General features: G+C 53.0%; 1 protein-coding gene across 1 annotated transcript in view; it reads right to left on the reverse strand.

Annotated features, from left to right (window-relative positions):
- Window positions 1-11516, reverse strand: part of ZNF592 (zinc finger protein 592) — a 28829-nt gene extending 17313 nt beyond the window's left edge. Inside the window, exons 1-2 of the mRNA XM_083371443.1 lie at window positions 11437-11516; window positions 602-2967 (exon numbers count right to left, since the gene is read on the reverse strand). Of these exons, the coding sequence (XP_083227569.1) occupies window positions 602-2959 (2358 nt within the window). The 5' untranslated portion in view covers window positions 2960-2967; window positions 11437-11516. The remainder of the gene's footprint in view (window positions 1-601; window positions 2968-11436) is intronic.
- Window positions 11517-14874: the final 3358 nt, after the last annotated feature.

Below are 14874 nucleotides of genomic sequence, written 5' to 3' on the forward strand. Positions count from 1 at the left end.
TCCCACACAAAACGCAACCAACAGAATTATGGAACAAGCAGTTGCACTAAACACCGTGAAGACCAAATTTAGATCTGTAGGTACACTAGATCACACCTGGAAATTTGTCTCCTTTTCAATAAAGACCACATTTTTTTTAGCCCTCCTGGCTTAACATAGATGGTTCTCGGCTCGCAAGGGTTCCTTAAGTGACTGCTCAAAGTTACAACGGCACTGAAAAAGGTGACTTATGATCCTTTCCCCCACGGTCACGTGAACAAGAACTGGGAGGCTTGGCAACTGACTCGTATTTACGACGGTTGCAGTGTCACCGAGGATCACGTGATCCGCTTTTGCGACCTTCTGACAAGCAAAGTCAAGGGGAGAATCCGGATCCACTTAACAACCGTGTTCCTGACTTAAAACAACCTGCCGTGATTCACTTAAGAACCGTGGCAAGGTCGTAAAATGGGGCAAAACTCACTGAACAGCTGTCTCGCTTAGCAACAGAAACGTTGGGCTCCACGGTGATCCTGCCTGTGTGTGCTGGAGGTTCTTCCCCACTGATGAGAACCCCAAAGCGGGTGGGGGAATTGACTCAAGAGGTCCCAAAGTGACTTACCAGGCCTTCATTCTCTTCCGAGGTCCTCTGATAATGTGCTGCTAGGGCAATATAGTCCAAGGCCTGCTTATTACATTCAAAACACTTTAATCCATAACGAATAAGTCTCAAGGGGTCTGTGTACAGAGGCAGGGCTGGCTGGGCACCGCTCGGGCTGCCCGCCCCGCCTCCTGGGGCGGTGCAGGGCTTCTGGGGCAGAGAGGGCAACCGGGCGGTCGGCGGGCTTGAAGACGCGGACGAGCTGGTGGGGGAGGGCGAGAACATTTGGTCAGCAGAAATGGGCTTCATGAAGAGCTGGGAGCACTGCATGATGAAGCCTTTGCTCTTGTGATCCCGGGCGTGCTTGAGCAGGCTGCACTTGTTAAAGAAGAGCAGCGTGGCTGAACACTGCGTGCACATGACCTCGATGTGCACACTCCTCCGACTGTGATGTTGCGTCAGGCTTTTTTCTAAGGCAAAGGAATCCCCACATTCCAGGCAACAATACCCGGCGGCCGGGACGTGAATACTGCTCTCCAGGGGAGGGCTGAGGTTGGGCGTATAGATTGGCACGGGGTTGGCACCATGCAACACTTTGTTGAACGCCTCCACCACGAGCGGGGCGGTCTTCTTGACCTGCTGCATCAGCGGCACGGTCACCTGGCTCAGTGGGGGCTGGCTGCACCGCTGCACGGATGACCTGGCCGCCACCGAAGCGGCAACACTGTGGGGTACCAGGTTGAGATTGGCCAGGTGCACGGCCTTGGGGAGGAGGCTGGCAGGGTTGCAGAGCTGGGCCATGATGCCCGACGGCTGCTTCTTGCTCAATGGCTGTCCCACCAGGCTGACTTTCGTCGTCCCGCTGTTGGCCAAGAGCGACGCGCCGGGGATGCCGCTTAGGGGAATGTCCGAAATCAAAGGGTTGATTTGGGAGCTGGCTAAATTTGGTTCCGGGGGGCTTGCTTTTGGAAAATCCTTGCCCGGCTCGGCTTCCAGGGAAGAAGCCGCTTCTGGAGAAGGGAAGGATTCGAGCACTGAGCCGTCAGCAGGCGAATCGTGAGGAGATTTGCCCAGGTCGTCTGCCTCGGGCAAGATTCTCGTCACCATCCTTTTAATTTCCCCGGAAGAGGTTTTGATGGTCTTGATCCGGACTTTGGGAATGGCTGGTGGGGAGCCGGTGGCCACCGAAGGAGATCCTTTGCCGCTGCTGTCGCTGCACACGCTCCGGGGAGATTCGGGCTGTTTGCTGGCCTTTCTCACCATTTCCAGGGGGCTTCTGGGGCTCTTTGGAGACTTGGGCATTTTGGGGCTCCCCTTAACGCCATCCTTAAAGGAGGCGGGAGGCTCTCTCGTCACATTCCCCTGATCCTCCTTGGAGATCCCCGCAACCTTTTTGGCCTGGAGCGCCACCAGGGCAGCGACGCAAGAGGAAAGCTTGGAGTGAGTGGGCTTGAGACGCTGGCGAGGTGGGACCGAGGAAGAGAAGGTCATCTCGGGCCCAGAACCTTTACCGTCTCCCAGGTTATTGCTGTGGAAGTTGCCAAGAGGCAGCCCTTCCCCAAAGGAACCGTGTGTGTCCGTGAGGTCTTTGCCGGGCCCGTCACACTTCTCTGGACTCTTGTCACGTTCTCTCTTGGTGGTGACCTCTGTCCTGTTCTCCTGAAGCCCATGGATGTCAATCTTTGGGTCTCTTTTACAATATTGATCGAACATGCTCAGCTCCGGTTCGGGTAGCTTCTTACTTAAGAGATCTAGCAGCGATGGACCAGTAGATATAAACCGAGTAAATTCCGGCTCCGGCATGGTCCTACTGAGCAAATCTAACACGGATGACCCCGATGGAATATACATGGGATGGGGTGGGAAATAAGGAGTCTGAACATGTTTAGGTTTCTCTACAATACTGTTTTCTTTCAGGACGTCTTCGGGCTCCGGGCTGGAGATGGGACTGAACTGACTAAAAGTTGGTAAAGGCTCGGATTTGGCCTGCTCCAACTTCTCCGGGTAGCTCCTCAAGCCGTCCCCATTGATGAAAGCCGAATCAAATTTCCCGTAGCTCTGAGTCTCCAGGGGCAGGTCCGAGGCACGGAATCCGTTGTGCAACAGGCCCGGCCCGAGGTGATTGCCATCCTTTTCCGCCTCAAATGACTCCTGGCGACAGGTGTTCTTCACAATGACGCTCACGACTGGAACGTCGGAAGCCGGGGCAGCATGGGACAAAGAGGCGTTTTCGTCTATGCCGATCCCGGTCTGCTTGAGGTGGCTGTCGTTCTCCTCGCCAGATGCCTGGATGGATTCCTTGGCGTCAAGGCTGGTTGGGTCAGGAATGTCGAACGCAGCCAGGAGGTCGTCGAAGTCTGGAGTTTTCATGTCCCCCATGATGAAAACTGCAAATAAAAAAAATAAAAAAGGTCCGTCAGAAGCGAGACAGGGAATGTACATTTCCTACAAATTCAGGCCATCCTCGACTTACAACCGTTTATTAAGGGTCTGTTCGCAGTTATAACGGCACTGGAAAAAGTGAGTTATGGACGGCTTTTTTACAGTTACGACCGTTGTGGTATCCATGTGGCCATGTGATCAAAATGTGGACCCTTGGCAACTGGCTCATATTTATGACGGTGGCAGTGTCCCGTGTGTGTGTGTGTGTGTGTGTGTGTGTGAGAGAGAGAGAGAGAGAGAGAGAGAGAGAGAGAGAGAGAGAGAGAGAGAGAGAGAGAGAGAGAGAAGGGATCCCCTTTTGTGACCTTCTGACAAGCAAAGCCAATGGGGGAAGCCAGATTAGCTTAAACAACAGCGCGACTAACTTAACAACTGCTGCGTTTTATTTTATAACCAGGGCAAGAAAGTTTGTAAAATGGGGCAAAACGCATTTAACTCGCTCACTTGACAACTGTTGCTTAGCAACAGAAATTTGGCCCTCGATTGTGGCCATAAGTTGAGGACTACCGTGTATGGCATCTTAGGCTCCACGCCCATTTGCACTATTCAGGGCACAGATAAACCTCCAAGTGGCCTCAATAACTCTCAGAAAGAATACCAATGACCAGAGGACTGCAAGGAATATAAATCCTTCCATCCTCCTCCTTTCAGTCAGAACTGAAGAAGCTTCTTGGATGAGAAGCAAAACGTCTTGGGATTGAAAGGGCCCCAGAGGCGATACTAAGGAGGCAAGAGCTGCATTATCAGCTCTCACATTTTAGCAAAAATGTTCCCTACTTGATACCTTCCAGATACACTGGCTTTTAATCCCTATAACTGCTAGTTGGCCGGGTTATTAGCATCAAAGTCCTGTTTTGGGAGAATTGCTCCCACACTTCAGATTGTTTTCAGGGAAACTAACTGCCTCTATCTTGTAGCTGAAGAATGGAGAGGATAAAGTACCAACGGTTAACTACTCCCCATATCCCGCAGGCCTATAATGTAGTTTTATTTGTTGTTGAACTAGCAGGCACATTAAAATCTGCTTCATTAGAGGCACCCGATTCCAGCTTACTAGCTTAAACTCTGCACGCAATAAATTGTTTTATTGTTTTATTTTTCAGCCTAGACAACTTTTAAGACGGGTGGGCTTCAATTCCCCAGCCAGCATGAGCCATTAGAAGCGAGGTGTCCAACCAGGTCAACTTTAAGACCTGTGGACTTTAAGACCTGTGGAATTCTGGGAGTCGAAGTCCACATGTCTTAGTTGCCACGGTAGGACAGCCTTGCAGGAGAGGATGCCAGGCCTGCTCCAGTAGTCGCCTATTTAAACCTCTCTGGCCCACTCACATTTCTTTCCTTTCCCATACTGAAAATGACACAGCAGGAGAAGCATCTGAGAAGGATGGGAAACCATAAGGTGATCTCTCTCCACATTACCCAGCAAGTTCCTCCAGCATATCTTTTCCAGTGCAGACACAAACGTGACTGGGAAGAGGTGAGCAGCAGGGCCCTGGGACTTTCCCACTGAAGGAAGATTGCTACATTGTAAGTCCTTGACTTACAACACTTTGTCTAGCGACCGTTCAAAGGTACGCCATTGAAAAAAGTGACTTAGGACCTCTTCTCACATTTACGACCGTAGCGGCATCCCCGTGGGCACGCAATCAAAATCCAGCCGTTTGGAAACTGACTTCTATTTACGACGGTCGCAGTGTCCCGGGGCTTTCACATGATCCCCTTTTGCGACCCTCTGACCAGCAAAGTCAAGGCGGGGGGGGGGGGGGGAACCAGGTTCACTGAACAGCTGCCGTGATGGACTTCGCAAGTGTGGCAAGGAAAGTCATAAAACGGGGCAAAAGCTACTTCCATCGTGGAGAGGGGAGCTGAAGTACACAAAGCCCTCGACTTAACAGTGGTTGTCCCTCTTTGCGACCGAAATTTGGGGCTCCGTTGCGGCCGTTAAGTTCAGCACGGCTTGTACTTCAGCTCCCCTTTCCATTATAGCAGACATCTTGCAGGTTCAGCCCGCCCCCCCCTGTGCGCCCCCCCCTTGCTTTCCTATCATCATCCTGCACGGCTCTTCTGCTACTACCTTGTTTGCTGCTGGCGTTGTCTGCATGACTTTTGTTGCCAGTTTGAGCCGAGGGAAGGAGTGGAGAAATCAAAGTGTGGGCTGCGTATACACACTGACTTTTGGCAGCTGGGCCCAAAGCCGCAAGGGAAGCCCTGCCAAAATCTGCATCGGAGCAATTCCCTCTTGGCTGCCGGAGGGCTGCGAAACAATGGGGACACTTTTTATCTTTCCGGGGTTGCACGCGCGGGGGGTTTGGCGAAGCCCAAAAGAAAAAAAAAAGAAAAGAAAAAAATTCGTCGGCCCTGGATGGTACCGTACGAAGGTCTGGAAAAGCCAGCCTCTCTGACCTTTCTTCCGGAACGGTCAACGGTGACCGCACACGGGAACACGGAAGTCTTCCATTTTCTTGTGGCAAACTCACAATTTGCTGCAACGGCAGGCTGAAGGCTTAATTTCATACCAGGCAATCACTAAACAATCAGGTGACGTTTTAAAAAATAGTAAAAAATAAAGGAAAACCAGGAAGGGAGGGAGGGAGGGAGGAAATGAGTCCTCAGCGTTCTGCCTAATGGAGAGAGAGAGAGAGAGAGAACTTTAAACTTTCACTTCTTTGAAATTTCATTATCACCACACACCCCCTCCGTGGGATTAGATCCCCTGGAGGCCCAAGGAAGACCTTTTCCCCAATGCTAATGGGTGAGATGGGAAGGCTTAAACTTGAGCACCCAGCAGGCCGCAGTGCCCATCCTCCCGCATCTGACATTTCGTTAACTGTTAAAAAAGAAAAAAAAGTAATCTTCTCATTCATATCCGATGTAATGCAGCTTTTATGCTAATTGTCAGCATCCTGTCTTCCCCTTTCCCACCAGGCTCCGGCCGCTGCAGTTGGAAAAAGATCACCTGAACCTTAAAAAAATTAACAAAGCCAGTTGGCTGACTTTCGGGCCAGTCTCTCTCTCTCTCTCTCTCTCTCTCAGCCCAACCCACCTCACAAGGTTGTTGTTGTTGTGGGGTACATCGGGGGAGGAAGGTGCGTCGGATATGTTCGCCACCTTGAGTTATTTGCAAAAAATAATAAAAGGCAGGATACGGGTAAATAAATAAAGATTCCAAGTCCATTCCAAACTTTAACCGTTTTAATTGCACGGGCCCCAGCGGTGATTACTGTACTTCTGAACAGACACAGCTGCAACTGGGCAGTTGCCCATCCCTGTACTGTATATTTTCCAATGTTTCCTAAATTCTGAAACTGAGTGGAAAAATAAATCCGTCTAAACCAGGGGTAGGCCACCTTGGCTCTTTGATGACTCGTGGACTTCAACTCCCAGAATTCCTGAGCCAACATGGGGGAACTATGGCCCCTTCATGACTGCTGGACTTCAACTCCCAGAATTCCTGAGCCAGCATGGCTCAGCTTGGAAACCTCTCTCTTTTCCCTCAGCGTGGCTGGCTCAGGAATTCTGGGAGTTGAAGTCCACAAGTCATAAAGCGGCCTAGGCCAGGGGTAGGCAACTTGGCTCTTTTATGACTCGTGGACTTCAACTCCCAGAATTCCTGAGCCAGCATGGCTCAGTTTGGAAACCTCTCCCTTTCCCCTCAGCGTGGCTGGCTCAGGAATTCTGGGAGTTGAAGTCGAGTCATAAAGCGGCCTAGGCCAGGGGTAGGCAACCTTGGCTCTTTTATGACTCGTGGACTTCAACTGCCAGAATTCCTGAGCCAGCATGGCTCAGTTTGGAAACCTCTCCCTTTCCCCTCAGCATGGCTGGCTCAGGAATTCTGGGAGTTGGAGTCCACGAGTCATGAGGGGGCCATAGCTCCCCCATGCTGGCTTAAGAATTCTGGGAGTTGAAGTCCACGAGTCATAAAAGAGCCAAGGTTGCCTACCCCTGGTCTAAAACTCTCAGGGGTGGCTACTATATGGGTCTCACACTTTCACTAAGCCATAACTGCGATGCAGTCTGTTCGATTTTAGCTTAGCAACCCAGATATACAGAAGAGAGAATTACAGACTTGGGAGGTCTTCTAGTCCAGCCCCCTGATCGAGCCAGGAGACCCTATGCCATTTTAGACCAATGGTTGTCCAGTCTCTTCTTACGCACACCTCCAGTGATGAGGCACCCACAACCTCTGGAGTTGTGGACACAACTTTGCACATAACAGACTCGCTAATGGCGGTGGTCATCGTCACTGAACTATGTTTCAAACAAACCACAGCTTAACGTGATGCGCGAGCTTGAGCCAGAAAGAGTAGTTTTCTGAATATTCAAACAGGTATCTTTCCTTAGCCTCCCCGGAGGTGCTTCTAACGAAGTTTTCGAGCACTCTATCAAAGAATTCCTACTCATTATATTTGTTCTGCCAGGAACGCTTTCTTCATCACTCCGTAGGTACTTTAGTTTCCCACCTACCAAATGCCAAGTAGCCTCATGAAATCAATGCAAAATTGAGTTTATGGATTGTACAAAACAACCAATCAACACTTATGGCCCAACAAGAGGAGAGATAAATTCCTCCCCCCCACACACACACAAAGCCCCACCAAAAAAATGGATGTTACAACTTCATTGGTGCGTTCATGATAGATAAGCCGGTGCGCTGATTTTAAAAGTCTCCCAACAGGCTTGTGGAACTCTGTTCACGTGTGAAATTGTCTGCTTTTGGAGAATATTTGTGTTTGAGTAAAACAACAGGAGAGATTTGATACTGTCCGATATAGATGGAAGGAAAACAGCAAATGGCAAAGGATGCAAAAACTTTACAAGGTTTTTAAATAAAGGCCGGCCTTCTTCACTTTCTGACTGTGTTCACATAAAGCTAGGATTTTTATAAGCACAATTTGATGAACGGGCCATAATGGGCTTCACATTACAAGCTAATCCATAATGGGCAATTTCAATGTCAACCTAACCCCAAAAACAAACAAACCACATTACAGCTCGCTATTTGTGTGAACCCAGGCATTCTCACGCTTCGCCAATTTCCCCCCCCCCCCCACAACAGAAGGGCTGAAAAATACAACAAATCTTAACCAGAAGCAGGCTGAAAACATGAAAAAGGCTGCCTAGTGAAGGACGGCTTTGCGGTAGATATTTTATCAACACAAATTTAAAAGGAACAGTTCAAGGATAAAATCATAAAGAGGACAAACATTCCTTGTTCAGAAGCGTTTCGGATCTATTTTTAAAGCTGAATTCGCCAGCAGCCAAGTGTATCCCGGTGAAGACATTTCCTTGGACTTTTCCCCTACCCTTTTCCTATTCCTGAGTTCAGGTCTGTTTTGGTTCACCATGATGGGTGAGCCAAACACTGGGTTTCTGAACTTTACTGCTTGCCACAACGGAGGATCCAAATCATGATAGCTTGTTCCATAAATCATCGCTTATTTATTTATTTATTTATTATTGGGATTTATATGCCGCCCTATCTCCCGAAGGACTCAGGGCGGCTAACAACAATAACATACAATAATACAGAAGTTAAAAGAAAATTAAATTAATGGCCCTGTAGAATAAATTAAAATTAAAATAAGTTAAAAATTAAAGTTAAAAATTAAAAACATAATTAAAATCCCTGTCAGTCCAGGTCAGCCTGGTGGAAAAGGAGTATTTTGAGGCCGCGGCGAAAGGACTGGAGATCTAGGGCCATCCGAAGCTCAGGGGGGAGCTGGTTCCATAGGGCTGGCGCTCCCACAGAGAAGGCCCTCCCCCTGGGGGGTCGCCAGCCGACATTGTCTAGCCGACGGTGTTATGGTGTTATGTAGATAGGGTCAGTGTATTTTAGACAAAGGTTGTTCTGCTACATATAATGAGTGTCTTCATATGACAATCACATGAAGATTCCACCTTGCTAAAGCTGAACACATCTGGATTTGGTCCACCAATGAAGGAATAAACTGTTTGGAAACTCAGCGAGCAAACAATGAGCAGGGGGTTGGACTAGAAGACCTCCAAGGTCCCTTCCAACTATTCTATTCTATTCTATTCTATTCTATTCTATTCTATTCTATTCTATTCTATTCTATTCTATTCTATTCTATTCTATTCTATTCTATTCCTATTCCTTTGACTGCCCAGAAAAATAGTGATATAAATATAATAAGTCCCTGTGCTTTAATCTATTTACTTGGGAGGAAGGACCAATGAACATTTAAAATAATTAATCAGTGGAACAATTCGCCTCCAGAAACTGGGAATGCTCCAACAACACTGGAGGTTTTTAAGAGCAGATTGGAGAACCATTTGTCCGAAATGGTAGAGGGTTTCCTCCTTGAGCAGGGGGTTGGACTAGAAGACCTCCAAGGTCCCTTCCAACTCTGGTATTCTGTTATTCTATTAACATGCACAGAACTGTACTTTATTATTTATTAGATTTTTACCCCTCTTTTATTACTATATAAGTAACTCAAGGAGGTGAACATACCTAATACTCCTTCTTCCTCCTCTTTTCCCCACAACAACCCTGTGAGGTGGGCTGGGCTGAGAAAAAGGTTCTGGCCCAAAGTCACCCAGCTGATTTTTTTATGCTTAAGGTGGGACGAGAACTCGCCATCTCCTGGTTTCTAGGCCAGCACCTTAACTAGTACAATCAGTTCATGAGTTCCCAATTATAGTTTAGATGCAGACAGTCTTAACAATCTCCAAGAGGTCTTAGCCCAGGGGTCTTCAAACCTGGCCCTTTTATGACTTGTGGACTTCAAATCCCAGAATTCCTCAGCCAGGCACGCGGAATTCTGGGAGTTGAAATCCACAAGTCATAAAAGGGCCAAGTTTGAAGACCCCTGTCTTAGCCTCATATACATCCTCCCTTAATACTGATATCACATATACTGGTAATATATAATATAATGCAGCTATCTTAACACAGGCCTATAACAGCCCTATACTGTGTTCAAGTGCACTGGGTTAAGAAAGCAGTGACTAATTTCAAGAGCTGAAAGGAAAATAAAGGCAAACCCAATACCATTTAAAAGAGTTCATATTCCGTAAGATCTAACCGATCTTTCAGCAGAAATACAAGAACTTGAGCAGATTTCAGTTGGTGGAGGCGAGGGGAGGTTGACATCTTCAGGTTATTTATCTACCTAGTTAATATGAAAAGCTTTGCAGCCTGCGAGCTGAAGCCCATTATATAACAAGTTCCCTTTATGGGGGCAGGAAAAAAAAAGTCACAATACGATGGTCTCTTGCACCACTGCTAAAGCCCACATAAACATTAGAGGCTGCAGCTCTAAAAACGCCACGCACTAAATTGGGAGGAATATTCCAGTATATTTACTTTTACGGCAGGGGAGCAGGAAGAGAAACATGGAATAAAAAGATGGTGAGGGTCAAAGAGAAGCAGGGTGACAAGAAGAAGCCTCCTATGGACAGCTCCCCTGGGGTTTCCTGCATAGAGCTGGCGTTTTTGGATGGGGCATGGCTCCCCTTGGCCAAACCTGCCTTGCCCGGAGCCTGCCGAGAGTCGGGCGGCCTAGAAAGGCCCATCAGTATCAGTGGGTACCAAGAGTAACATCTCGGCGGGCGGCAAACGGACCAGCCCGTCTGCAAACTCTTGATCTTTTGCAGAGAGCAGGCTCTTAAGTACCAGGGAGCAAAGGGAAGCAAAGCGATGCCAGCAAAGCGATGCCCATCGGGCTGCAGCTGGCCAAACTGGCGGGGTGGGATAAGGCAGGAGCGTGGCAGGAGAAGAGGGTGCGATGCACACATGCATGCATACACACGCACATACACACGCACATACGTGGTGGGTGCGGGTGGCAAACCGGTGCCCCGGTAGGAGTGCATTTCAGCATGGGGTTGTGGTGGTCTTGGGAGGGCGGGGTGGGGAGGGGAAACACGTGCCAAGGAATCTGGGGACCCTGTGAAGATGATGATGATGATGGCCATGAGGAGGAGGAGGAGGGGACCGGGAAGAAGGCACGTCGCCGAGCCCGGCAGCTGGCACCAAAGTTGCTGCGGGTCTTGCAGCTCCAGCCTGGCACGACGGCCAGCCGGGCTGCAGGGCGAAGCTCCTTATACACGGAGGGGGGGCTGGGGGAGGGCACTGCTTCCTCCTGCCCAGCAAGGAGGGGCGGGCTGGCCGCCCCCCGCCCACAAGGAGCCCCAGCCGGGGCAGAGGCCAGGCAGCCGGGCACGGCAGCAGCGGCAGCGGCAGGCAGGGGAGGCCCCGGGGCAGAGCCGCCGCCGCCCCCGCCCTCCCGGGCACGCGGAGCCCCCTCCCGGCCCGGCCGGGCTTCCTGCCAGGCGCCCCGTGCCCGCCTCCTGCCAGCGGGGCGGGGGCCCGAGCAGCCACCACGCGCCGCCGCCGCCCCCCACCCCGGCCCCGGGACGGAGCCGCCTGCCAGCCGCCCCGCACTTACCGACCGGGCCGCTCCGCCGCGGGCTCCGCCGCCGCCCGGGCCCGCACAGGCCTCACCCAGCGCCGGGCAGCGACCGCCTCAACATGGCGGCGGGCGGGCGGGCGGGCGGGCGCGGGAGGGGCCGGGCGGGCGGGGGGCGGGGCCTCCGAGGCGAGGCCGGGACGCTCGCGCCAGACACGCTCCCCGCCCCCCCCCGGCAGACCCCCCCCGGGGCCGGAGGAGGAGGAGAGGGGTCGCCGCGACGCCCCCCCCCCCGCCGCCCTGGTCGGGAGGCCTGCCCGCCGGCGGCCTGGGCGGGCTCCTCCGCGCGGCCTCGGGAGGGCCCGGCCTGGCTGGCAGGGCATGTTATTGCGGGCATGGCCTGGCATGGCCTGGCCTGGCTGGCCTGCAGTTGCATATTATTGCATATTATTGCATATTATTGCAGGCATGGCATGGCCCCGGCTGGCAGGGCGTGGGATGGGCTGGTCTGGCTGGCCTGGCATTGCAGACATGGCGTGTTATTGCGGGCATGGCATGGCCCTGGCTGGCATGGCGTGGCACGCAGGACATGTTATTGTGGGCGTGGCATGGGATGGCCTGGCCTGGCTGGCCTGCAGTTGCATATTATTGCATATTATTGCAGGCATGGCATGGCCCCGGCTGGCAGGGCGTGGGATGGGCTGGTCTGGCTGGCCTGGCATTGCAGACATGGCGTGTTATTGCGGGCATGGCATGGCCCTGGCTGGCATGGCGTGGCACGCAGGACATGTTATTGTGGGCGTGGCATGGGATGGCCTGGCCTGGCTGGCCTGCAGTTGCATATTATTGCATATTATTGCAGGCATGGCCTGGCCCCGGCTGGCAGGGCGTGGGATGGGCTGGTCTGGCATTGCAGACATGGCGTGTTGTTGCGGGCATGGCATATTGCAGGCATGGCATGGCCCTGGCTGACATGGCGTGGCACGCAGGACATGTTATTGTGGGCGTGGCATGGGATGGCCTGGCCTGGCTGGCCTGCAGTTGCATATTATTGCATATTATTGCAGGCATGGCATGGCCCCGGCTGGCAGGGCGTGGGATGGGCTGGTCTGGCTGGCCTGGCATTGCAGACATGGCGTGTTATTGCGGGCATGGCATGGCCCTGGCTGGCATGGCGTGGCACGCAGGACATGTTATTGTGGGCGTGGCATGGGATGGCCTGGCCTGGCTGGCCTGCAGTTGCATATTATTGCATATTATTGCAGGCATGGCATGGCCCCGGCTGGCAGGGCGTGGGATGGGCTGGTCTGGCTGGCCTGGCATTGCAGACATGGCGTGTTATTGCGGGCATGGCATGGCCCTGGCTGGCATGGCGTGGCACGCAGGACATGTTATTGTGGGCGTGGCATGGGATGGCCTGGCCTGGCTGGCCTGCAGTTGCATATTATTGCATATTATTGCAGGCATGGCCTGGCCCCGGCTGGCAGGGCGTGGGATGGGCTGGTCTGGCATTGCAGACATGGCGTGTTGTTGCGGGCATGGCATATTGCAGGCATGGCATGGCCCTGGCTGACATGGCGTGGCACGCAGGACATGTTATTGTGGGCGTGGCATGGGATGGCCTGGCCTGGCTGGCCTGCAGTTGCATATTATTGCATATTATTGCAGGCATGGCATGGCCCCGGCTGGCAGGGCGTGGGATGGGCTGGTCTGGCTGGCCTGGCATTGCAGACATGGCGTGTTATTGCGGGCATGGCATGGCCCTGGCTGGCATGGCGTGGCACGCAGGACATGTTATTGTGGGCGTGGCATGGGATGGCCTGGCCTGGCTGGCCTGCAGTTGCATATTATTGCATATTATTGCAGGCATGGCATGGCCCCGGCTGGCAGGGCGTGGGATGGGCTGGTCTGGCTGGCCTGGCATTGCAGACATGGCGTGTTATTGCGGGCATGGCATGGCCCTGGCTGGCATGGCGTGGCACGCAGGACATGTTATTGTGGGCGTGGCATGGGATGGCCTGGCCTGGCTGGCCTGCAGTTGCATATTATTGCATATTATTGCAGGCATGGCATGGCCCCGGCTGGCAGGGCGTGGGATGGGCTGGTCTGGCTGGCCTGGCATTGCAGACATGGCGTGTTATTGCGGGCATGGCATGGCCCTGGCTGGCATGGCGTGGCACGCAGGACATGTTATTGTGGGCGTGGCATGGGATGGCCTGGCCTGGCTGGCCTGCAGTTGCATATTATTGCATATTATTGCAGGCATGGCCTGGCCCCGGCTGGCAGGGCGTGGGATGGGCTGGTCTGGCATTGCAGACATGGCGTGTTGTTGCGGGCATGGCATATTGCAGGCATGGCATGGCCCTGGCTGACATGGCGTGGCACGCAGGACATGTTATTGTGGGCGTGGCATGGGATGGCCTGGCCTGGCTGGCCTGCAGTTGCATATTATTGCATATTATTGCAGGCATGGCATGGCCCCGGCTGGCAGGGCGTGGGATGGGCTGGTCTGGCTGGCCTGGCATTGCAGACATGGCGTGTTATTGCGGGCATGGCATGGCCCTGGCTGGCATGGCGTGGCACGCAGGACATGTTATTGTGGGCGTGGCATGGGATGGCCTGGCCTGGCTGGCCTGCAGTTGCATATTATTGCATATTATTGCAGGCATGGCATGGCCCCGGCTGGCAGGGCGTGGGATGGGCTGGTCTGGCTGGCCTGGCATTGCAGACATGGCGTGTTATTGCGGGCATGGCATGGCCCTGGCTGGCATGGCGTGGCACGCAGGACATGTTATTGTGGGCGTGGCATGGGATGGCCTGGCCTGGCTGGCCTGCAGTTGCATATTATTGCATATTATTGCAGGCATGGCATGGCCCCGGCTGGCAGGGCGTGGGATGGGCTGGTCTGGCTGGCCTGGCATTGCAGACATGGCCTGTTGTTGCGGGCATGGCATGGCCCTGGCTGGCATGGCGTGGCACGCAGGACATGTTATTGTGGGCGTGGCATGGGATGGCCTGGCCTGGCTGGCCTGCAGTTGCATATTATTGCATATTATTGCAGGCATGGCATGGCCCCGGCTGGCAGGGCGTGGGATGGGCTGGTCTGGCTGGCCTGGCATTGCAGACATGGCCTGTTGTTGCGGGCATGGCATATTGCAGGCACGGCATGGCCCTGGCTGGCATGGCGTGGCATGCAGGACATGTTATTGTGGGCGTGGCACAGGATGGCCTGGCCTGGCTGGCCTGGCCTTGCAGACATGGCATGTTATTGCGGCTGGCATGGCAAAGCATGTTATTGCAGGCATGGCAAAGGATGGCATGGCCTGGCATTGCAGGCATGGCATATTATTGCAGGCATGGCGTGTTATTGTAGTCATGGCATGCACGGCATTGACTGTGTCCATGCAACCAGCAAGGCATGTTATTGCAGGCATGGCAAAGGATGGCATGGCCTGGCATTGCAGGCATGGCATATTA

This window comes from Vipera ursinii (assembly GCF_947247035.1).
Source record: "Vipera ursinii genome assembly, chromosome: 11".
Lineage (NCBI taxonomy): Eukaryota > Metazoa > Chordata > Lepidosauria > Squamata > Viperidae > Vipera > Vipera ursinii.